We start from the raw sequence: 25,014 nt of genomic DNA on the forward strand, positions 1-25,014 counted from the left end.
TCCCACAGACACTATTTAACAGGAATTTAACCTCGAAAAATACTCGAAGAGGGTGCTAGGGAAATGTATTCCAGGCAGAGGATCAGAGACGAAGAGCAAATCGTTTTGTGGAACTGAACAGTTTCTGGAATGATTAACAACCAGGGAGGAAGAAATTGGTAGGAAGTTCATGAAGAGGGCAGAGCAGAGCAGCTTAATGAGCAAATGAGTTCACTCCAACGAACTCCTCCCTCTCTGGTGTGACTTTTGGAGTTAGCTGTGCCTGGGCTAAAATCCCAGCCCTCCCATGTAATGTTCTGTGATTGGGAGAAATTTTTTAAAGGGGGGAAAATGGGCTTTTAGAAAAGGTAAAATAAGGACATTTTCCCTTAACTGGGATCAAACAAGCTTATCATTGTTACTTCACTAGAAAGAAGCTGGGAATTTCCCTGCAACCTGAGAAATGAATCCCCATTTCTCTCACTTCGCCAATATTCCACTACAACAAATTAATTTTAGGTAATAGTGGGCTCTATGTGGAATTTTACTTGTAGAGCACTAGTAAAAATGTTTGGGAAAGGGTAAAGCATTTCCTGCAATCTTCTTGCCACAATTCTTTTTCTCTTGCACTCTTTACAGGGTTAATTTGAGGAAGTTTTTTGGACCCTACAGGTGGGGATATGCAAAAGGAAAAAGGCAATTACGCAGTCTGACAAACCAAGACCTACATCTAATGTCAAAAGCAACCCTGAGGATGTTTTGCCAAATTACACTGATCACAGGGCTAAAAGAGGTTAAAGAGCTTTTAAGTTTAATGAGGTTAAAAAAGAAATCATCAAAGGTGCAGGACTGTATACAAGAGGATCCACCTGAGCAAACAAAACTCACATATATGCTTGTAGATACTACAGAAAATGTATAAGGTACACACAAAACTGGTTATCAGTGGCTGCTTCTAGTTAGGGGCTCTAGAAGTCTAGGGTGGGAGACTTCCTTTTCACTGTGTACAATTTAGCCTCTGAAGATTTTTTTTTTTCATGTGCGTGTTGTCCTTTTAAAATTGTATTTCAGGCAAACAAGAAAGGTAATACTGTAACAGACATCTTGAGTCCGACCTCGAGGCTTAATAAAACGAGATTCAAATGAAGCCCCTGCATTGCCAATGCAAGAGGCAGTCTCTCTCCTGAATTTAGTGCTTATCTTTCCCATAAATGCTTTTAGCATATGTAACTTTTTCTTTTAAAAAAATGCCTCAGGATTCTAGACTTTCCTACGTCCATCCCCCACACCTGCACAATGTGAGACTCCTGCTAAGAAGGAACCTGGTTTCCCAAGTGGGGCGTGGAGAGAATTAGAAGAGTAAGAGCACCTATATTTGAATTCAGCTTTCTGCATTTACTCCCACGTGACCTTAGGCAGCCTCCGTCTCCCACCTCAAGGTTCGAGGATTCAACAAGATCACAAAGTTAAGACTACCGGCCCAGTGCCTCGCCTATGGCGAAGGCTTGATAAATATAAGCTATTATTAATCCTGCCCCCTCCCCCAGGGTCGGAGCGAGAAAGACGCCTAAATATGGAAAAAAGGGGTCTCGTTTCTAGCCTCAGAGATACTCACGTCGCCGACAGGCAGGGCTAGCGGAAAGAGCCCTAGGGCGCGGCCTCGAAAGCAGCCAGCAGCCCCAGCCATCGCCCTTCAGCATGGCGGTTACCTCGGCCAACGGCCGCTCACACCCTGAGCCTCATGGTCTTAGGCTTGGATGCCGGTCCTGCCAGCCAATCAGCAGAGGGGACATCAAATCTCGGGCAGGCAAGCCCAGGAGCCTACGGGCAAGAGGCCGGGTCTAGGCTCCAGCAGGGGGCGCCTTTGTGTAGTGAGCTTTTCTTTTTCCCCCTGGAGCTTTTTAATTTGAGTCATTTTTTGCTGAATGTCTGGCTCCCTCGTCAGGTTGGGAACTCCATAAGGGCAGGACAGGCCAGTGCCTGCTCTCCTTAATGTTGATCTCTAGGGTTTAATGCATAATAGACACTCATTTTGTGAAAAACTAGATGAGGACTGCACCCCTGACTACCCCACCTGCAGATCAAACTGTTTAATCTTTGCCTCTGAGCAAATAGGTAAGGAAGCGCATTCTCCAGTTTAGACCCTTGTTACTCCAAGTGTGATCCCTCAGCAGCAGCATAGATAACATCTAGGAGCCTATTGGAAATGCAGAATCTGAGGCTTCACTCCAGACTTATTAATTCAGGATCTGCATTTTAAGAGCCCAGGTGATTCCTACAGCACTTTATGGTCTGAAAACAACTATTCAGTCACACCCATTTGACCTTACAGCAAGTAAATGAACATTCAAAGTCCATTTTATATATCATAAAAGTAGCTTAGGTACCATGGGAGAGTTAGAATCTAAGACCACATCCTTCCAAAACTAAGTATTTTAGTTGTACTATCTTGAGCCCCTGTTATCTTCCTCATGTCCCAGGTGATGTTCAACCAATATTCCACTGCAAAGCAAGTCATGTGCACAGCATTCAGTCTTACCTACAGACTTATTTGCTTAGTCTAGAATAAGTTAGAAGTTTCATAAAATAGATAATTTGTAAGTTGCATTAAGATAGCTTTCCTTTAACTATATTGTTGACATTATCTACAAGAGAAAAATATCATAGAGAACTGGGAAATTATCTGAATAATTTATGTAGAAAATTCATGTTTAGAAGAATGTGACCTTTGGGTTTCAATGACAATTTCTCTTCATGTGTATTGACCCAGTCATTGGGTGAATAAAAAAAATTTTTTTTAATCCATCTCCAATTGTTTTGTTAGCAAATGTGCTATCCGAACAGCAACAACTTTGGCAATGTAGTTAAGTTATTGGGACTACAACCAGTATTACTTTATTTTATTTTGAAAGTACAATTTGTATGATTTTGGCTTTCCATTTTAATTATGGTAGCAAGAAAGTCTGACCATTTCTTACATTGTTTAGACTAAATATGCTATTTTGGGCCAGTTTGGATCAGAATAAACAGTTGTCTGTCTAGGTTTTGACCTTAGCTGTCTTAACCTCTGAGTGCCTAAGTTTCCATAGCTGTTAATAGCAGGTTTTAATAGTCATTCATTATAAAGTTGTTCTAAGGATCAGTGTCTGCTGCATATGGGGAGCTCAAGAAATGTTAGGTGTGATGATTATTATTAATGAGTCACTGTGAACTGGGAAGTTAAGTATTTGTTACTAGCTTTTGAGCTTGACCTTCTGTTTGTATAGTATGCTCTTTTACATAAAAAGAGTACGATTTTTCTGCAATATCTTTAACTCAGTTACGACCTGAAGCTCTATTTTATACCCTTTTATTCAGATATATGAGATGGTGTAGATAATAGTGGAGAGATTAAGAGCGTGGGCTTCGGAGTTAAACGTCTAGACAAGAGTTTGGATCTTGGCTCTTCAATTTACTCTTCAGAGTGAACTTTGGCAAGGCAGTTACTTTATCTGTAAAAGGGATGCCAGTTGACCTGCCTCATACGGTTTAAAAATTAAATGATCTATGAAATGTTTAATATAACGCCTTGCATATAAATATTAAATAGTATTTTTCAAAGGCAAATCAAGAACCAGATGCCAATTCAATGATCTCTCAATGAGTAAGTTATTTCTTCCACATCATGTCCGAAAAGATCTGACAAGGACAAGTGTATCGATGGACACAACATATCCAGAATCTCTGAGGTCTGCATGCTATTCTGCAACTGTTTAACGAACATGACAATTTACTAAGAGCTGTGACCTCTACAAAACACGTCACCGTTTCCCCTCATTAACCATGTCAACAATTAGGACTTTGCATAAGGATACCAACATGTCGGTCTCTGGAGGTCTGCAGCCTAACTTGTCATGTGACATGCCCCGTCCCCTCTTTACCCGCCATTGCATCAGCCGAGTTAGAGCCACCTTCCCAGGAACCAACTAATAAACTGACTTGTGCTCGGCGTGATTGGCATGCTGATCGACCAATAATATCTAGGGAAGGTAAGGTACAGCGGATCACTTTCCATCGGCGCGCTCTGATTGGACGAGGCGGTGCGTGCTGCGGCGGGTCGTGGACTGGGGTCCGTGCGTCTGCGTGTCTGCGGGAACAGGTAAGTATGGGCTCCCGGCGGTGGGCTCTGAGGGAAGAGTTAGGAACTGCGACCCTCGGGAGAAGCAGGCGGGCCTCTGAGAGAGTTCTGTGGTGCTGCGACAACGGCGGAGCCCGGCCAGGCACCGTGAGGCCTACGGAACCGCGGCCTGGGCTGGAACCGGGGCTGGGGCAGTCGCTTGGCGACACCGTAGCCGGAGAGTGGCGTTTGTCAGACCCCAGGAACACTGAGGGTGGGGTGGCTTTGGGTGGTCTTCCTGAAGACCAAGATCTTGGGAGGATCACCGTTGTTACTGATTACTCTCCCAAAGCTGAGGTTTTAATCTGTGGTTTTAATTCCCTAGGGGCGGCCGGTCCAGGCAGGTGAAATCTGGCTGTGAGCCATTCTCAATTATTAAAATTAGCTAAGTAACTGATACTAGTCCAGGTCCGTCTAGAGGTGCTCTCCGTGCTCCATCGTGTTCAGCTATTACTTATTCAGACAGCCTGCGTTTCCAGTGTGCTTTAGGGTCATTCATAGTTTGCTATTAAAGGATTATTATACCCAGTCGTGTAATAATACTTATTTGGCAACCATTGTACTAGATGCTGAGGATATGCCCATACTGGTGAGCAAAAACCAGTCATGATTCCCACTGGGCTGATACTTGAGGCCTGATGGGAAGGTGGACGTTAAACAAGCCCTCAAATGCATGTGGAAATTATAAAGGAAGACCCCTGGGGCTATGAGAATAAACTAGGGAGAATCTGATCAAGAAACTGAAGACTTCCTTAAATAAGGCTCTTTGGAATTGAGATACCAACGATGAGAAATTAACTAGGAAAAGGGAAAGAGTGTGAGTAGAGTTGATAGCAGACCTGGCAAATGAAAAGTGTGTTGAAAGCTCCTCTGGCTGGAGCCTTTGTGTAAAGGCCACCGTGATATAAGATATTCAGACCTTTACAGCTTCTGCTGGGAAGTGGACTCAGAGATCTCTCCTTTGTGCTACCTCTGTGTCCCCTACAGCCATCCAGTATATTTATATTGAATAAATGAGTGAGTGGTGATAGTGATACAGCTTTTTCCTTTTTTAAACTTAATTTTCTTTATTTTTATTTTTTGAGGCAGAAGTAATTCGTTTTTTTGTCTGTTTGTTTTACTTACTTATTTTAATGGACATACTGGGGATTAGAACCCAGGACCTTGTGCATACTAGGCATGTGCTTTACCGCTTAAGCTATCTCTCCACCGCATAACATGGCTTTTAATAGTCCCAGCCTCCATAGGGCTTAACGTTAACATATTGGATCCTTTTACACCTTACTATAGTTATTTCTGCATATGACTATCTCCCCATTAAGGGTATAGATGCTCATTCATCTTGGTTCTCAGCGTATTGTATGTATTTCCATATGATGAGTGAATAAACAAAAATGGAAAATTCATGTATCTTTTGGAATGGAACTTATTTACCTCAGTAGCACATTTAGAGGAGGAGCAGTGAACATTCTGAAACAGTTCTGATGTTGCTGTTCAGCCAGAGTTAGCACTGTGCATTTGTTTTTGCTGCTATTATTAAGATTCATTGGAAAAAAAAAAAGGATTCATTGAGAGCCATGATGAGGAGGGACAAGGAAGACTGTGATGTGACAATGTTTCTGGAAACCCTAGCCTTGAGTCCTTCGCAGGGACAAAAAGTTCTCAGCTATGGGGGTTTTAGTCAGCTCTTTGACTCTTTCAGCCATTGTTCCACCATCTTTTTGCCCAAAGGGCTTTTGTTTGAATAATGAGTTAATTGGGTTGTGGATAAATCAGTTGAAATTGTGGTTAAACATAAATCTGAGGGCCACAGTCTCATGTTCACAGTGTACGTTTTTTTCACATCATGTTCACTGTGTATCTCTATCTTCCTCCTAAAAAGGAAGAAAACACTGAGCTGTGACTTAAAGTAATAGTATTCCATTTGTTCCGGGTTACAAATTGCTTCCAAATACAGGATGGCATTTGAGCCTCACAACACCCACAGTGAAGTAGGCAGAGTAGATACTACGTTTTTACAAAAAAAGGAAACAAACCAAGAACAAAGTGACTTTTTTAAAGTTAGAGCTAGGTCTAGAATTCTAGAGACTTTTAGGTCATGTTGTGAATGAGATGGTTCCTATTTTTCTAGATGCCCATTGCTACATAGCACTACAGCTCCATGCCAGTGATTGGTACCCTCCACCAAGGCCTGTCACCTCTCTCTGAACTGCCCCTCAGAGAAATTGTGTAATATACGTGAAAGCGCTTTGACATTATAAAGTTTAATTTCCTAATCTCCCTCTCTTTTGATTCCCCTTCTCTTTCACTCACTCTGAGTTCTACCTCCTCAGTGTGGCTACAGCATCCTCACTCCCCAGTAATCTAATAGCTGGGAAGGCAGCAGTTTACCAGTTGAGTTCTGGAGGTGCTTAGGCTAAGTGGAGGCTGGCACATACATTCCTGCTACTGGTGGGCAGTCCCTTGTACAGATAGACCCATCCCCAGGTCCACTGCTGCTGACAACAGCCTCCCCAAGATGGTCAGCCCAAACCTAGAGACATTGCCTTTAGGGATATTGGAACTTTGTGTGGTTCTGGGCATGTGGGTTAACACACAGCTGAAAGAGCTCTTAGAGTTCATCCAGCATGGGCCCCTCCTTTTGGTGGTGAAGTGAAGTAATCCCCTTAAGGACTTGAAGCTAGGACTGGAACCCAGGTCTCCTTAGCCTCCCCCATCTCCAGTGGGCTTCTCTCCTACAATGAACGTGAGGTTTTTATTCCTATTTCCTAATTCCTGTCTGAGGGCCTGGCATAGTGGATGCTCCGTACATTTCTTGCAGTGAATGAATACGTGAAACCACCTCCTGTTCCCGTTGATGTGTTGGTGTATTGAACCTACTGAGGTTGGCATGGGAAGGAATAGCACATGGGGCTGTTGTCTGCTGGTGCTGCAAGTTTTGCTTCAATGATGATTCTAGCCTTGGACATTATAGCATAGAGGTTTTAGGATCAACCAGCTTACCCAGGTCCTGCTTTGACTTGGCTTGAGAGCTCAGAGTCTTGTGTAATGCTTACTTATCTCTCAGTTTCAATTCCCCTAATTTTCCTTCATTTTTTCTTTGGTTAGTTCCGTAGGGTTATTTTCAAGATGGACTCAACCCTAACAGCAAGTGAGATCCGGCAGCGATTTATAGATTTCTTCAAGAGAAATGAACACACCTATGTTCACTCTTCTGCCACCATTCCATTGGATGATCCCACTTTGCTCTTTGCCAATGCAGGCATGAACCAGGTAAGGGTGTTTTCCCTTCCTTTTTGGCTATTTGTCCACACTGGAGACAGTAGAATCCCAGTTCTGCCCCTTACTGTGTGATCTTGCAGAGTTTATGTCATTGAACCTCTGTTTCTTTGCCCAGGAAATGGGGAATAATAATATTGCCTGCCTTTAGGTTGCAGTGAGCATTAAAAATGTTTAGCACAGTGTTTGAGTAGCTACTCAGACATGATTATAATTATGATGAAAGACTCTGATACCCATGGATTAAACTTGTGTGCCTGTCAAGAAAAACAGAGCCTGTATCTAGTCTGTGAAGTTTTGCCTTCTCCCTAAGGAAGAAGCTGTATTTATTAGAATCAGAGGCTGGGTTAATCTTGCTGAGCCCTGAAAAGACTTGTTATCTCAGCTGTTGTGGTTCTTCATCTTTTTGTTGCCTTTTTTTTTCTCTTTAAGTAAGTCAGTTCTTCAGGATTCTTTTAAAGCTTTGCTTTCATTCCTATTCTAGGCCATGCACAGTTTTATTGATTTTTTTTTTTTTAACTTCTTTCTGGAAGCTGCAGCCACTAATGCCGATTTGGATCCCCTGCTGAAGAAACTTTATTAGTAGGATTTGTGTTTGGGGCAGCTGAATTATAAAAGATATTTGAAAGTTTTGTTGTTGGAGAAAAGAATTTTCTCTTGAAATAATGGGAGCATCACAAGTTTATAAAGGCGTTTAAAAGTTTTTCACATTATGCTGTACACCAGAAATTGATATAACGTTCTAAACTAACTATACTTCAATAAAAATATATATTAAAAAAAATAAAAGGAGTTTTTCAATATGCCTATGGCACTGAAAGCTATTTAGTTGACTGGACGTGGATTCAGGGTAGATGGTGCCCTCAGGACTTTGCTTTGGAGGTTGTATGGGATTCCTGCTTAGCCCAGAGGACCCACCAGCATTTAGGATGTGTCTCACTCTCAGATAAGTTGACATTTTCTTTTCTCTCAGGTCTCTTCTATGGCATGGAAAATTAGAGACAGCAGGAACATTTTCCACCTTGTATAACATTAACTATGAAATTATAAAAATATTTTTAGTTGTATGTATGAGTCATCTGCATACACCTGGAATTGGGGACACTCATTTTAGGGGGAGTCTTTCAAGATGGTGGGTTTTCTGGAACATCAGAACGATTCTGTTCTACTCAAATATACCTAGGCATGGGCTTTGTCTTCTCCATATGAGCTATTGTACTTGGTGGAAAGACCACACACAGGGTCCAGTGTTTATAAACAGTCTCTGAATAACAGTAACTAGTAGCCTGCATAGAGCACTTGCTATAGCCAGGCGCTCTTCTGTGTCTTACGTACATTAACTCATTAATCTTCACTCTGTACTATCCTACTGAGACATGGAAGACTCGTAAACTGCCCAAGCTCACGAAACTGGCACATGAATTTGAAGCCAGATGGTCATCTGCTTAACTTATGTGCTCTACTGCCTCTTAATAAGAAATACCTTGACTTTTTTTGCTTTTCTGCTTCTTTGTTTTTTTTTGTTTTGTTTTGTTTGTTTGTTTTTTTTTTTGAGTTAGTATATATTGGTCATCTGCTCTTTTTCAGGTACTATTCTAGGTGCTAGATACAGAGCTGAGTAAGAGAGTTTTTGCTTTTAAGGAGTTTACAGTCTAGCACAGGGCTGTCCAATAGAACTTTCTGTGGTGATGGTAATATTCTATATCTAATCACACACTAGCTTAGTGTGACATAGTGTGACCAAGCTGTGCTGATTTTACTCCTTTAAAAGGTCTCAAAAAAATTTTTTTTTCCTTGGCACCTTTACTACCAAGCCAGCAAATCAGTTTTAGAATAAATTCTTCCAGAAAGATGGGATAAGCCCTGTCAGAGCCTTGCGAGGAAGCACAGGTTTTACTGCATCAACTTTAGCTGTTATCTCAGCTCTGCCAGGGCTTTCCTTTGTGCAGGTGGTGTTACTGACAGTGGTGGGATCATTAGAGAATTTGGACCAAGGAGGAATTGCTCCAAGATAGGCTACTTCTTTTGCAGCCCCAGCAGGCCACCTGCCTCTGATAAGTTTCTGTATTGCAGGCTAATCAAATCCAGAACTGAACAGTTTATGTGTGGTCTCTTCCTGCCAGCATGTGACCATCTGATATATCTGTAGCTCTTTAAGAGTTGAAATGTTTCCCTTCTTTTTTAGTTCAAACCCATCTTTCTGAATACTATTGACCCATCTCACCCCATGGCAAAGCTGAGCAGAGCTGCCAATACACAGAAATGCATCCGGGCTGGGGGCAAACACAATGACCTGGATGACGTGGGCAAGGATGTCTATCATCACACCTTCTTTGAGATGTTGGGTTCGTGGTCTTTTGGAGATTACTTCAAGGTAAGTTCAAAGAGGAGATCTGTTTGGATTTTGAGCAAAATGTTCATTTCTACTGAGGGAAGTGGGTTCTAATTTTGCTTGTTTCAAAATACAGAATATCATGTAGGAGATTCAGAAATGAAAGGCATTAATTCTAAGAATTCTTGGAAGCTGTACTTGTAATTTGATGATTTCAGTTTACATTTGGATTTCTTGTGTAAATTGATCCTGAATTTGGCTGTTTATGGTGAAGATACTGTATTTTTATATCTGTGTTTCCAGGAACTGGCCTTTTCATACTCAACACTAAATAGATTTTGGTTTGGCCATGTTCCACATCTTTTTTGTTTGTTTGTTTGTTTGTTTTTTTGGTAGGGATTGGCATGTAAGATGGCTCTAGAACTTCTCACCCAAGAGTTTGGCATTCCAATTGAAAGACTCTACGTTACTTACTTTGGTGGAGATGAAGCAGCAGGCTTAGAACCAGACCTGGAGTGCAAACAGATCTGGCAAAATTTGGGGTAAGAATGCGGCTCACATGTTGAGAGTATGGAAGAATAAATTGATTCCTACACTCAGTACCAGAGTGAGGTCTTCAAACTTGGGGCACGTTTGAGGTGGAGTTGGAGGTGACTGGGAGTAATTATCCTTCGGTGCATCCATCGCTTCTTAGTAGGTTTAATTGATCATTCTGTTGTTGAAAGCCAACATAAAGAATCTCTCATTTTTGTCCTTTTTGTATATTTGTTAGAAATTGTACATATAGTGCATATGTTGTGAAATATCAAACTATACGGAAATGTAAAAAATAGGAAATGGAAGATCCCTATGATTAGTCTGTGTTAATAGTTTAATACCCCAGATACAGTCTTCCAGGCTTTTTTCCCTGTTTCTGTAGCCCTGCATGTACATGTGTGTCTTTTTCAATGGAGTGTACTCTTCATGTGAAACAGTTTATTTCTTATGGAAATGTAATGGCATCAAACATGTCTAGGACAAAGGAAGTTTTGGGGTTTTTTTTAAACATAATATAATCCTAAAATAAAATAATGTGGCATAAAAGTTAACATGATAGATGAGCAGTGTGTGCTCTGTGTCTTGAACCTAAGAGAATTTATGAAGTGCTGCCTCGGGGAATGCAGCTGGGGTGATGATCCCATGTGGATAGCTGGGATTCCCATGATGTCTTTGTCTCATTTTTTTGTTCTTTTTACTTAAACTCTCTTTTCCTTTAGTGCATAGCCTTTTAGTATGCTTAAGCAGTGTTGCTTCTGTTTTTTGTTTTTTTTTTTTTAACTTTTAGTCCAGGTATATTATTCCAATCCAACTTCCCCTTGTACTTCGTCTGAAACCCTACTTGATTAGACTCTATAGTCTAAATGTACTTGGATGTTTTGGGTAGTGACGCATATGAAATTTAAATACTGATCTTGACTTTTTGAATCCACTTTACTTGGTTTATGTATATCTGTACTTTGTTTTCAAGCAAGCATAATCTTTTTGGAGTGCTCTGTTTTCTAGCAACTCTCAGCAGAATCAAATATTTTGGAAATGTTTTAATCTTATTAAATTCTTCTGGGTATCATTTTAAGATAAAAAAGATGACAAATTGGGGTATAGTGAGGTGACTTTAAATAATCAACAGCTTTTTAACACTTATACTGTCATACAATATAATTGTTTTCATTTATAAAAATGAAGGAACATTTGCAAAGAAATGTGGAAAGAGATTTGTTTAAATTCTGTCATATGCAGCATAAAAGTTTTCATTTTTATGTGTTCCTTTCTAGGCTTTATCTATATCTTGGCATATTTTTATTTAGTTATGTCCATAGCACATGTATATTTTGTATTTTATTGTAGTCTCTCTTGAGAAGAATCATGTCCTGCTTCTTGAGCAGGATTTGTATGCAGACTCAGGATTAATAATCACCAAAGAGTGAGCCTTCTTTCTAGAAATGCGTAAGGATCTCCTTTTGTGGTGGCTGCACGTCTGGCTGGAATCCTGTCAGCGGCTGTAACTGGGCTTATCTTCCCTACTACATGTAGGCTGGATGACGCCAAAATCCTCCCTGGCAACATGAAGGATAACTTCTGGGAGATGGGTGACACGGGCCCGTGTGGTCCCTGTAGTGAGATCCACTATGACCGGATTGGTGGTCGGGATGCTGCACACCTCGTCAACCAGGATGACCCCAATGTGCTGGAGATCTGGAACCTTGTGTTCATCCAATATAACAGGTGGCTGTGGGGTCCTGAACAGCTAGGAGTGGGACCTTTCCTCAAACCAAGTAGAGAAAGAGGAACTCAGACACATGGCTGTCTCCTTATTCTCATCTTTGGGGACAGTGGAGCAGTACTACAGCAGGCGCTGCAGGCATCATGGGATCTTGGGGACATTCTTTAAATTTTATTTCTCAGATTTTTCCTCTGATCTCTGGGACAAGGCTGGGCTTATTTTATTAACTAGTTTTATTCTCCATAATATCTGCTTAAGTGATATTCCTGTAATGTCATTTTTGCTGTAATTTCGACTGCTCTTTTAAAGCCCATTTCCTTGAAACTTGCCTCACTCTTTAATGATCCCCAGAGTATTTCTTCCCTTTTTCCCTCCATTCCCTTCCTCCCACCAAAATGGGCAGAGGCAAATGGCAGATAGTCACAGCCTGCAAACTATGCTAAGTGAGTTTACCTGGCAGGGAGAGGTGGCAGCCTGTGTCCTTGTTTCATCTTCCTCTTTCTCTGGATCTTGCAGGGAAAACGATGGCGTTCTGAAACCTCTTCCCAAGAAAAGCATTGACACAGGAATGGGCCTGGAGCGACTCGTGTCTGTGCTGCAGAATAAGATGTCCAACTATGACACTGACCTTTTTGTCCCATACTTTGAAGCCATTCAGAAGGTACTGGTCCTATTGCAAACTTCTGTGGAGGTTTCTAGGCTGGACTCTCTCATTAGTACTGTCAAGTATAAAAGTCATATTCTTTGCCATCTGAGGGTACTTGTGACCATCTGCCAACCTAACACAAGGTCTCAGCCCAAGGCACTGTAATTTAGTGTCTGCAGGGGCCTGGCTGGAGGCTCTTCACTCCTGCTGCTGTTGCATTTCTTGGAGTTATAGGATCTGGCAGAGGGTCATTCTTTTTCCTAATGCCCCCACAGTCCTCTCAGAATCTCCCAGGGTAAGACAATGCCAGAAGGACTGATTCCTGATGAGCTACTTCCTGGTTTTTATCTGTAGGGCACAGGTGCCCGGCCATACACTGGGAAGGTGGGTGCTGATGATGCTGATGGAATCGACATGGCCTACCGGGTGCTGGCTGACCATGCTCGGACCATCACTGTGGCTCTGGCCGATGGCGGCCGACCTGACAACACTGGGCGAGGGTAAGTGCTATACGTGGAACAGGGTTAGGACTGACACTGACGCTGTGAGTTTTTTGACTCTCTCTGGAACTTAAAGTCACACTTCATCATTGTTTCCTTTGTCTTCTAGTTAGTTGGAGGGATCCCTTTATTTTTTTTAAAGATAAAAGGAGTTTCAGCTCATTTCAAAGAGTCATCACTATATTAAATCTTTGCTGCTAAGTACAAGATGATAAGGATTGTATTTAAGGTTATCTGATAAGATATTGGCAGGGGCAGGGTAGATAGTAATCCCATTACGGACCGGCAGGACCTGGGATTGTGGGCATCAAGTCAGCTATCTGGTCTATACTTCTTGCCTCCATCTCTGGTTCTGCAGAACAAGGTTGGAAAATAAACCAAAGTTATCCCAGCTCATCCTTGATGTGTATTTGTGGGTATGTTACTGAGTTTTATGCTGGAATTAATGTTAATGGCCTTAGGGGAATGCAGAAAGCAGCAGGCTTAGGAAAAAAGGAAGTCTCTGAAAGAGAAAGACTAAAAAGTTGGCCGTATTGCTTTGGATGGAACTCCAAAGGACCCACTGCAAAACTCTTGGTTGGGAGTGTTGTCTAGCAGGGGACTGGGTTCTGCCTCTTACAGGTATGTGTTGAGACGGATTCTCCGCCGGGCTGTTCGATACTCCCATGAAAAACTCAACGCCAGCAGGGGTTTCTTTGCTACATTAGTAGATGTTGTCGTCCAGTCCCTGGTAGGTATATTTCCTGCTTACCTCGTCTGTACTAGAGCACATACCTTAAGAGGGGTAGGGTAGGGAATAGCATAGTGTTAATGAGAATTTTTAGAGGGGTCATGGCATAGGTCCTGGCTTTATTGGGCCCATATCTCTGTTTCCCATTTGCCAGGGAGATGCATTTCCTGAGCTAAAGAAGGACCCAGATATGGTGAAGGACATCATTAATGAAGAAGAAGTGCAATTTCTCAAGACTCTCAGTAGAGGGCGTCGCATCCTGGACCGGAAAATTCAGAGCCTAGGAGACAACAGAACCATTCCCGGTAAGGACCAGTCTTTTCCTTTCTTCATCAGCCTGATTCATTCTGGAAAGGACAAGCCCATTTTTCACAAACTGACATTGGCTCCTGTGTCTCCAAAGGCTCAGCATCACTTGGTTAAACTGCTTTTTGTGTAAAATGGGGTTTGTAGTAAGATTATAAAAGTAATATGTTATCGTAGCAAAGTATTCAAACAGTAGAAGTAAAAAGTGAAAATCCTCTTTCCCAAGCTCACTTCTCAAGAGGTAACAACTCTTAAGAATTTGGTATATAACTATTTAGGACTTTTCTCTAGTTGTATACAAATGTGTATATGTAGGGGTGTATGTGTGTGTGTACATGTGTGTACACAAGCAAAAATGGGAACATATAGTATACACTTCTGCAAGTTGCTTTATTTTTTACCAGACAGGAAAATTAATTCCAAAAGATTATAATTTTTATTGAAGTATAATATAAAGTACAAGGGGAAAGCCTGATGAATTTCCACAAACTGAACATACTTGTGTTCAGATTAAGAAACAGAACTTTTTCAGGGACCTCTTGTGCTTCTTCCAGGTCAATTTCAAAAGATTTGATGGATTTTCTGACAGATACACAGAACCAATACTAACTTGCCTGCTTTATAATCCTTTCTGTCACTGCTAGTGTCCTCCTGGGAAGGGCTTGGGCTGGAAAAGAAGGGGGCCGTCTCTGCCATTCTTACACGATTCCTTTGTGCTGTGTAGGGGATACTGCTTGGCTCCTCTATGACACCTATGGGTTTCCAGTGGATCTCACCGGACTGATTGCTGAGGAGAAGGGCCTGGTGGTAGATATGGATGGCTTTGAAGAGGAGAGGAAACTGGCCCAGGTAAAGCATCTGGGGAGTGAGGAAGAAACTCAGCACCAAGCAAGCTGGCACTTTTGCTACAAAGCAAGAGTTTCCTTCCATTCATGTCTTAGAAATTCTGTTTTTCCCAAGACTAGTGAATCTCAAGTTGGGGCAGTTTGGCCCTCCAGGAGCTGTTTGGCAGTAACATGTGAGGACATTTTTTAGTTTTCACAGCTAGTGGCAGATGCTTCAGTCATCTAGTGGGTAGAGGCTGGGAATGCTGCTCAACATCCTACAGTCGATGGCCCCCCAGAACAAAGAATTAGTTGGCCCCAAATGTCAGTAGTGCTGAGATTGAAAAACTGTTTTAGAGCTTTACATTGAGCATTGTTTAGCAATTTGGGGCCCTTCAGAGTTCTTTTTCTCTGACATTAAGGTAACTTGTGCTTATTTCTCTTACTGGCAGCTGAAATCACAAGGCAAGGGAGCCAGTGGGGAAGACCTCATTATGCTGGACATATATGCTATTGAAGAGCTCCGGGAAAGGGGTCTGGAGGCAACAGATGATTCCCCGAAGTATAATTACCATTCAGACTCCAGTGGGAGCTACGGTATGTTACTGTGCTCATCTGGAGTGGTTTTCAAGAGAAGCGTGTAGATTAGGAACCCAAGACATCCATGGTAGCCACTCCTGTGGTACTGTGTAGTCAAGCTAAGTGATTTTATAGTCATGGAGATCCTTGGCAATTGATTTTCTTACTCTTTATTTTGGAATAATTATAGATTCACAGGAAGTTGTAAAAAAGACATTACCAGGAAATTACTAACATCTTGCAGAAAACAGGGAAGTTAACATGGATACAGTCCACAGTGGCTGTTGAATTTTGCATTATGATAGTAGCATCCCAAAGTTAAGATGACTTAAAGAAATATACAGGCGGTACACATTTTTGCTTTTTTTGTTCCAGCAGAGACCTAAATCTATCCAAAGAAGCCCACAAAATGAATACATTCTTTATGAATTGACCTTGGAGCAGGGAATTTATTACTATTAAATACCTACTAATCAAATTCACCAGGTTTCTGCTCAGTAGCTCAGAGTTAGGGTGGCCAGCCGTCCCATTTTCCCAGAACTGTCCCAGTGTTGACACTGAAAAAGTGTCACATCCTGGGAAACCCCTTGGTCCCAAGCAAACCAGAACAGTTGGTCACCCTACTGAGTGTTGTATTCTCCTGTAGAAAACCAGCATATTAAGTCCTTTTGTGGAAACTTGCTTCCAAAATAAAATTAGACAATTAGGGCCTACAGAAAATTTGAGAAATAGAATCCAACAAAAGCCAGATAAGAATATGTGAATTAAGTCATTGACACTGTTTTTCCTCTTCTGTGCAGCGTTTGAGAGCGCAGTGGCTACAGTGATGGCTCTGCGCAGAGACAAGATGTTTGTGGAAGAAGTGTCCACAGGCCAGGAGTGTGGAGTGGTGCTGGACAAGACCTGTTTCTATGCCGAGCAAGGAGGGCAGATCTACGATGAAGGCTACCTGGTGAAGGTTGATGACAGCAGCGAAGATGTGAGCCAACAGTTCTTCCTTGTTAGCAGGGGCGGGGGTCCAACAAAGGACGGGGCTGGGACCCAGGCAGCTTTTCTGGCTCCTTAGTGCTCCCGGCCTTGAGGGGCACACACTACCTGTCTTTGAGTTGCGTTTCATGGTATTTCTGAAGCTGAGGGAGCTGCTTCTTGTACTGTGTTGTCTTCATCACTGTTAGGTCCCCTGGGAGTAGGATCCTTGCAGCTTGGCTGCTTAGGTTGATCCTCTGTTCTCTACGCTTTCCTCATAAATGAGGAGAGGCAGCTCTCTGGAGGGCAGATGTCCTTGTAGAAGACTTGGCCTCTTATGCTGCCACTTCTGACTTTATGGGCTTGAGGCTCCTCATGGTGGCTTTAATTCTGTAAGATGCTCTTTAATGGAGTATATGTGTGTGTGTGTCCGTGCCTGTGTATATATACACACATACATGTGTGTACGTGTAGAAAGTACTGTGTGTATACAATGGTCTGTAGGTTTATAGTGGTGCATATGTGTATATAAATAATTATATATTAGGTAATAATGGTATATACATATATTTACACACACACACCAGTAAGAAGAGTCTTAGAGTCTTAGAGTCTTAGTGTGTGTGAGTCTAATTTGTATATATAAAGGGAGAATTTACATATGATACATTTATATATATTTTTATATGTACACATATGTATATATTTGGATTTATTTATTTATTGGTCTCCTCTTTGACTCCTCTTAGAAAACCGAGTTTACAGTGAAGAATGCTCAGGTCCGAGGAGGGTATGTGCTACACATAGGGACGGTCTATGGCAGCCTGAAAGTGGGGGATCAAGTCCGGCTGTTTATTGATGAGGTGAGTTGCTTGATGCTGGTTAGTAATCATCTCCCCTTTTTAAAAAAATAAATTTCAGCTTTATTGAGGCCTAAATGGCATATAAGATATTTAAGGTGTACACTAAGGTGATCTGATACACGTTATGAAAAGAATTCAACCCCTCCCTTGGCTTCAGATTGGTCCATCATTATTGCCCCTCCTAAGTGAAATTGTAAGTAGGCTATTATAAGTAAGGTGCAGGAGTGAGTTTTGTGAGGGACGTGACTGAGAATTAAGTCTGTGTGTTCCCAAGTCAGACCACAGTGATTACAGTTGAGATCCTATAGACTCATTTTCATGGATTGCCTTTCTCCAATTTAACCTCAAATACTTTTTCAGGAGCTAAGGATCTTGTATTAATGAAGAAATGGGTTCTGCTGCATGTGACAGAGCTCTAATAATGGTAGCTTAAAACAAGACGGAAATGTGTTTCTCACCTGAAGGTGTAAGCTGATCTAGAGGTCTTGCTCCACAAAGTCATAGGGCCCAGCTCTTCCTTGCTTTTTGTTCCACCATCTTTCCTGGGGTGCTGTCCTTGAGTTCATGGTCCAAGAAGACAGCTATCAGATCTGTTTTCTACGCCAGGGGTTGGTGAACTTTTTTGTAAATTTCCAGATAGTAAATATTTTTGGCTTTCTGAACCATATGGTCCCCATCACAACTACTCAACTCTGCTGTTGTGGCGCAAAAGCACCATGGGTGATGTGTAAACACTCACGTGTGGCTGTGTTCCAGTAAACCTAGTTATAAAAATGGACCGCAGGACAGATTTGGCCCACAGGCCATAATTTGCCAACTCCTGTTCTAGACAGTGAGAAAGAGGAGTGGGGCGGCATGTTCCTTCCCTTTGAGGGTGTTCACTTCTGCTTATAGCCCACTAACCAGAATTTAGTCACATGGCCACAGTTAGCTGCAAGGTAACCTGGGAAATGTAGTTTTTATTCTGGGTAGCCTTATGTCCAACTAAAAACTCTAGTACTTGGGAAAAAGTGGGCAGCAGGTGCTGGGGGCTGACCAGCAGTCCACTGTAGACCTTTCCACCAGCTGGCTCTGCCCCTTACAGCCCCGACGGAGGCCTGTCATGAGCAACCACACAGCCACCCACATCCTGAACTTCGCCCTGCGCTCGGTGCTTGGGGAGGCTGACCAGAGAGGCTCCCTGGTTGCTCCTGACCGCCTTCGGTTTGACTTCACTGCCAAGGGAGCCATGTCTACTCAACAGATCAAGAAGGCTGAGGAGATTGCTAATGAGATGATTGAGGCAGCCAAGGTAGGTTGTATTACATGTGAGTTCTTGGGTCATGAACTTCACACCTTCCTGCACCATCGCTTTCTATCCATGGAGCCTCAGCAGCCCAAATGCTCTTACTCTGTCAAACCATATTCTGTCCTGCACACAGATTTGCTTAAAGCAGTGATTCTCAACTCTGCTGAGTAGTGGGTAGTGGCGGCGTTCAGTGGAGGGGCTTAAGGGGAGGTCTTTGTTTCATGCCCTCCTTAGAACAATCAGAGCTTTTCTAGTTAGGTCTGTTTTACATATAGCACATCCATTTATGATTTGGTTCATGGCTTAACAAAATAGTTAGAAATTCCTATTTTGATCCCCTTGGCTTTATATGTAGGGCCTTATTTCAAGAGGCTCAGGGCACAATATATGCAGAACTGGGATTAGAAATCCAGAGCCCTGCCTGTTTCTATCTCTACTGCTTCCACCTCCAGAGAAGATCTTTTCCCAGCCTTTTCTCTGTCTTCTATCCATGGCAGCCCGTCTACACCCAGGATTGTCCTCTGGCAGCAGCTAAAGCCATCCAGGGCCTGCGGGCTGTGTTTGATGAGACTTATCCTGACCCAGTGCGAGTCGTCTCCATTGGGGTCCCGGTGTCTGAGCTGTTGGATGACCCTTCTGGTCCTGCTGGCTCACTCACTTCTGTTGAGTTCTGTGGGGGAACGTGAGTACCTCGGACCAGTGGGTGGACCTGCCTCGTACTCATTTGCATTACCCTTGGAGGATGTAGGTAGTAGCTAGACCAGCTATCATTTGAGGTTGAAGTAAAGTCCTCAGAAATACAGTTGCCAAACAGCGTTCCCAAGAATCAGCGTCCTCAGGCTTCCATCAGAAGTCTGACGTTGACATTTACGGGGTTTGTGATTAAATGTTCTTCCTAGAAGGGGAAGGTGAAAAATGTTATCTTAACACTTACCTTACAATTGCTTGCTCTTGGTCTCTGAACTGATGCTGACAAGAAGGCCTGTGAATTCGGATTCAGCAAGGACATGGAGCTTCTGACCTGGTCTGAGCCCCTCTCCCTTCCTGGAGCCTCCCTTAGTTCCCTTTGCCAGCTTGAGCAGCATCTAGGGAATTAATCTCATTGTCTCAGAGCCCCTGAATCAGGCCCTGTGGTAGAACCAGCTCAGTTTGGCTATGGGGAGAGCCCCTTGTTCTGCCAACTTGGACTCCTCCTTGGCCCTTGGGGTCTTTCTGTGATGGACTGCTGGACTGGGAAATTCCTGCTTCCCAAGGAATCTTGGTGAAAAGAACATTCTCAGGCCATAGTAGAGCCCATCCATGGCCTCCTGTGGGCCTCAGGGAGGCAGAGACAGGTGGACGTGTGGAGGGTGGGGCAGGGATCTGGGAGGTCACATTCCAGGCTTCCTTCTGTGCAGTTGAATTGGGACCTTGAATGAGTCCCACTTCTGCCATAATACCTCTTTATATGACACTCTCTAGAGCACAGGAAACAGCTTTCAGAGACTTTACATCATCCTCGCAGGATGACAGAGTTAATGAGCATTTGAGGTTCTCTGAGCAAACGGGGACTAAAACCTATGCGTTTAAAGGGGTTGTGGTAAGATTTTAAAGGTGACCCTCTGATACTTCTAGCTATTGAGCAGGGATAGAAGAATGTAGCTTACTTTCCACCAAAGAGTACGGAAAATCTGAAGAAGCAGAGCTCACGAGCAGTGATGTCTTACGTACTAGAAATTACGAAGCACTTTCATTTGATCTCATTTGATTTTCACAACAGTTCTGTTGGGGAGTGTTATCCCCATTCTATACATAAGAAAACTAAGGGTCAGCAAGGTTATGTCTTGCTCATTGTCACAAAACAATGCTCAGCCCCAGCCAGGCCTTCTCTGACTGCCTTTCCCTTCCCAGCCAGAGCTGTATTCTGAAATGCACATGAAGGGCCTCTTCCCACTTTCCCCTTGACGGAGCTTCCCTGGGAACAACTACCTCATATAGGGCTCATGTCCCCAAGCCGAGGGCTCCCTGGGTGTGGCGAGGACCGGGGTGCCCGGTCTTCCTCATCGCCATGGACTTTGCTTTCTGCCATTCAGTCACCTGCAAAATTCGAGTCATGCGGGAGCTTTTGTGATTGTGAGTGAAGAAGCCATTGCCAAGGGCATCCGGAGGATTGTTGCTGTCACAGGTGCTGAAGCCCAGAAGGTGAGCAGGTCAGGCTGGTTTGTGGCTCATGTGAACAAGGCAAGAGAAGTCTAGACTCTGAATCCACAGTGCACATGGTCCTGTGGCTGCTGCGGTCAGAATTGGAGGTGCAGTGCTGCCTCCAAAATATCCTCCAGATACCCCTGCCTGGCAGGAGAAAGCCACTGCCACACAAGGCTTTCTAGCTACCTTATGTTCAATCTTTAAAATATATGTAAATTCTGTGCCACAACACATCTGTGTTTAGGAGGGTAAGCCATAGTTTCTGTGCCCCCAGCACTTAGCTATGTCTCCCTAGGAGTACGTACCTAGTTTGAGAGGCATGGACCACGGGGACAGTTGCTCTGGGGATGGGGATGTGCCCTATGTGTGCCGAAGCTTGGGGAGTGATCATTTCGTGGGGTGTGACAGGATGTGTGAGTTCTCTGTCAGACCCTGAACTTGAGTTCTGCTGTCGTGGTGTGTGAGGAAAGTGCTCCTTTCTGGGGCATGAGGTTGCAAACGCTTGGTCCCTGAAGGAAGAGAAAGTTCTGGCGTCTTGGGGTTGTGTTGTTCCATGACCTGCCGTCAGTGTTTGCCACAGTTGTTTATAGATAGAATCATGAAGCTGAAAGTTACCTGACCTGGAGTTTACAGCTGTGACTGTCCTCCCAGGCCCTCAGGAAAGCAGAAAGCTTGAAGAACTCTCTCTCTCTCATGGAGGCCAAAGTGAAGGCCCAGACTGCGCCAAATAAGGACGTGCAGAGGGAGATTGCTGACCTTGGTGAGGTAGGGACAGCCTCCCTCCTCGGGTCCTGGTTCTTAGCGCACAGGGCCTTTGGACTGACTTCTATTGTCTGGCATTCTTGTAAGGGGGACTCCATGGCTCCTGGTCTACAGACCCCTGGAGCCTGCCAGATGCCCCCATTGCCAATGGCAGAAGAGCCCATTCCAACTCAGTGGGCACTGGTGTGGAGGGAGTCGGGGGAGCGCCAAGTGCCCACTGTCTCCAGGCCTCCCATGTTTGTTGGTTTTCAGGGGCCTCCCATTAGCCCTTCACAGGCTTTGTTCACTGCCTTGTAGGGACCAGGTCTAACAGAGGGTCCAGCTCTCTCTAGTCTGCTCCTTTCTCTCCAGCCCTACTCGCTACAACTGATGCAGTTGTTCATAAAAGGGTGGGTCTCAGGCCCAGTGGATACCTTTTTGTTTTTGTGTTCTCTCTCCTCTGGACACTACTGGGGGACTTTGCTGTTCAAAGCCAGAAGGGTGGGATGGGCTCACATCCTAGCTCCTCATGGTCGAGATCCCAGTGGTGTTCTGTTCTCGTTCCAGGCCCTGGCTACCGCAGTCATCCCCCAGTGGCAGAAGGATGAATTCCGGGAGAACCTCAGGTCCCTGAAGAAGATCATGGATGATCTAGACCGGGCTAGCAAAGCTGATGTCCAGAAGCGAGTGAGTCCTGGCAGTGCTGGTGGCTGGAAGGGAACCAGGACAATTTCCCTAGCCGAGGCTGTGCAGACTGCTGGGTAAACGTCTGGGCCTTTGACCTGAGGCTACTCTTCTGGACTTGCCTCCTTGCAGGTGTTGGAGAAGACAAAGCAGCTCATTGACAGCAACCCCAACCAGCCCCTTGTCATCTTGGAGATGGAGAGCGGCGCCTCGGCCAAGGTAACCCAGGGGCTGGGGCTCCACATGCTGCTCTGTGCCTTTCCACTGCTTGTCTCCTTCTCTTGGGATCTCAGCCCTTTGGTGGCTGAAGTGTGAGCTCTGTGGCTCTGAGCAGAGTAGTTGCCTGAGGACCCACTCTCTGGGACTGAGGTTAGGCTGAGCCATGGAGAGGTCTGGTGCCTGGAAAGCTGTGGCTCCTGGAGGTGGAAGGCAAACCTCAGAGCCAGAGGGTGGGTGAGGCACTGTGCTTGAGTCCTTCATCCAGGCTCCTGGGACCAGCACCTGCTCTTAGAAGGGGTGGGGGGCTCTGTGAACTGAGCTTTGCAAACCCACTGCACTTGTGGAGAGCATGGCCCCCTTTCCCAGGGCCATGGCCTGATGCCAGGTTTTCCTCATAGGCCCTGAACGAAGCCTTGAAGCTCTTCAAGACACATTCCCCTCAAACGTCTGCCATGCTCTTCACAGTGGATAATGAGGCTGGCAAGATCACGTGCTTGTGTCAAGTCCCCCAGGTCAGAATGCCCTGCAGTAATGCTCACAGCACTTCTGTGCCAGTGGGAAGTGATGTTTTCAAGGAACTAAGTGCTTATAGTTGTTTGCCAAGACCCATGTGTGTTTGTGTACTCTCTGTTAGAAATGGTTATTCTCTTGCCCACCTGTTTGTCACCTCCCCAACAGCCCTTACCCTCAAGCCCTCCCTTCCCTGGTGGATATGTTTGCCTCTGCTGGATGATCCCTGGCTTTGTTACTCAGTATGCCCACCCTGGCTGTCTCAGCACCGGCAATGTCACTCAGGGCAGTGTCACTCAGGGCAGGTCTGCTCCCCCATCCTTTTTCTTTCCCTTGGGTCTCTTGTCTCCCTCAATCCTATCCTCTGTCCTGACTTCCACTTCTCTTTCCTGTCTTCTAGAATGCAGCCAACCGGGGCCTGAAAGCCAGCGAGTGGGTACAGCAGGTGTCAGGCCTAATGGACGGCAAAGGTGGTGGCAAAGACGTGTCTGCTCAGGCCACAGGCAAGAATGTGGGCTGCCTGCAGGAGGCGCTGCAGCTGGCCACTTCCTTTGCCCAGCTCCACCTGGGAGATGTGAAGAACTGAGGGGCAAGAGTGGCTTCCACTAGGAGGCATCTCCCCTCATCCGGATGCATCCGTCCAGCCAAGAGCTCTCCATCCACCACAAGGACATTTTAATCTTGGGACTGTTAAACAGCCCTATGTGTCCTCCTAACCCAGCAGTAACTGGAACTTAACCCGGGAGCCAGCCTGACTCAATGCCCATGTTACGTTTCTGCCCTCAGCACGTCAGCACTGTCTATTTAGAACCACTACCCCAGGTTTTCTATTTATCGTTGTTACGCTTATGTCTATAGAAAGAGTTCTCCGTAGACCTAAAGCTCTGGGTCTGCAGGGAGAAATCATTTTTGCTGCAGAGAATAAAAAGGACCATGTGCAATAATACTTGATAATGCTATGTGATCTCTTACCTTCCCTCCCCTCCTTAGGCATCCCCAGGGTGACAGCCCGAGGTTCTCTGGGTGTCTGCAGAATAACTGCTGTGGCTCCAGCTGGCTTCTGGTTGCAGTCCTTATTGAGTCCAGCCCCAGACCCCAGGACTTTGGAAATAATGGGTCCTGGGATTGCCTAAAGACTTTGGTGGAGGTGGCCCACAGAATAGGAGGGTGAGCTGGAAAGAGGCATTAATCATTCAATGAAACATGATCCACGGGGTTACTAGAAACAGAGAGAGGCTCCTTTCTTGGAACCTCTTATAGGAGAACCTCTCCCATTTCTTAGGCCCATGTCCCTCTTCCTTTCTTGATGTGCAGGTTGGTGTGAGGTCAGAGGCGTTCTTTGGTATAGGAGGTGTTAGGATACAGTTGCTTCCCCCTACTCCTTAAACTGCTTAAACATCATTGTTGGTTCCTGGGCCTAAGTTGGACAGTGAGGATAGAGAATCTGACCTGGTTCTGTGTCCACCCAAGTCTGAAGATAGCTGGGTTTGGAAGCAGTGGCGTATGGTACTGGATTGTGCTCGCTATGGCTGATTTCTGTCCCCTGGGTACAGCAGGCTGGCTCTGGGGCCCAGGGTCAGTCTCAGCCCTGCTAACTCAGAGGGAGGAGGAAAAGCAGATCTATGCTGGGAGGAGAAGCAGAGGCTGGCTGTCACAGGCCTGGGGTTGAGGGGCTGGCCTCACTTGGAGGATGAGAAGCAGACGGAGGGTGCTGAGGCCCTGGCAGCAACAAGTGCTAGCGGTACAAAGAGCTTACACAATCCAATGCAGGAGAGACACACTTACGTTCATTCACTTGACAAGCATTTATGCCAGCCAGGGCACTGATGTACAGAATGACTAAGACAAAAACGTCACTGCCCTCTTGGGCCAGGCAGTGGGGTACATAAAATAGTCACAAATAAATGCAAAATTAAAATAACTACAACCTTCACAAGTGAAGGAAGAAGACGTAAGCCCTGGACTTAC

At 44.5% G+C, this 25,014-nt stretch overlaps 1 protein-coding gene across 1 annotated transcript; it reads left to right on the top strand.

Moving 5' to 3' along the window:
- Positions 1–4,037: 4,037 nt before the first annotated feature.
- On the top strand, positions 4,038–23,997 carry AARS1 (alanyl-tRNA synthetase 1). Its single transcript, XM_006172733.3, has 21 exons — positions 4,038–4,117; positions 7,244–7,408; positions 9,600–9,788; positions 10,143–10,288; positions 11,817–12,008; positions 12,523–12,667; positions 13,007–13,152; positions 13,774–13,882; positions 14,037–14,187; positions 14,913–15,037; positions 15,465–15,609; positions 16,392–16,570; positions 17,307–17,420; positions 18,505–18,711; positions 19,206–19,390; positions 20,781–20,889; positions 21,544–21,657; positions 22,201–22,320; positions 22,450–22,536; positions 22,935–23,048; positions 23,447–23,997. The coding sequence occupies exons 2-21, from the start codon at positions 7,265–7,267 to the stop codon at positions 23,630–23,632; spliced, it is 2,907 nt and encodes a 968-aa protein (XP_006172795.1). The 5' UTR covers positions 4,038–4,117; positions 7,244–7,264; the 3' UTR covers positions 23,633–23,997.
- The last annotated feature ends 1,017 nt before the right edge of the window (positions 23,998–25,014 follow it).

The sequence above is a fragment of the Camelus ferus genome, chromosome 9 (genome assembly GCF_009834535.1).
Source record: "Camelus ferus isolate YT-003-E chromosome 9, BCGSAC_Cfer_1.0, whole genome shotgun sequence".
Taxonomy (NCBI): domain Eukaryota; kingdom Metazoa; phylum Chordata; class Mammalia; order Artiodactyla; family Camelidae; genus Camelus; species Camelus ferus.

What these genes read in the sequence shown, in the direction of transcription:
- AARS1 (XM_006172733.3), top strand. Translation starts at nt 7,265, where the DNA reads ATGGACTCAACCCTAACAGCAAGTGAGATCCGGCAGCGATTTATAGAT. An exon ending in ATGTTGTCGTCCAGTCCCTG is followed by an intron (nt 13,883 to 14,036) that starts GTAGGTATATTT and finishes CCCATTTGCCAG; the next exon opens with GGAGATGCATTTCCTGAGCT. An exon ending in AGAGCGGCGCCTCGGCCAAG is followed by an intron (nt 22,537 to 22,934) that starts GTAACCCAGGGG and finishes TTTTCCTCATAG; the next exon opens with GCCCTGAACGAAGCCTTGAA.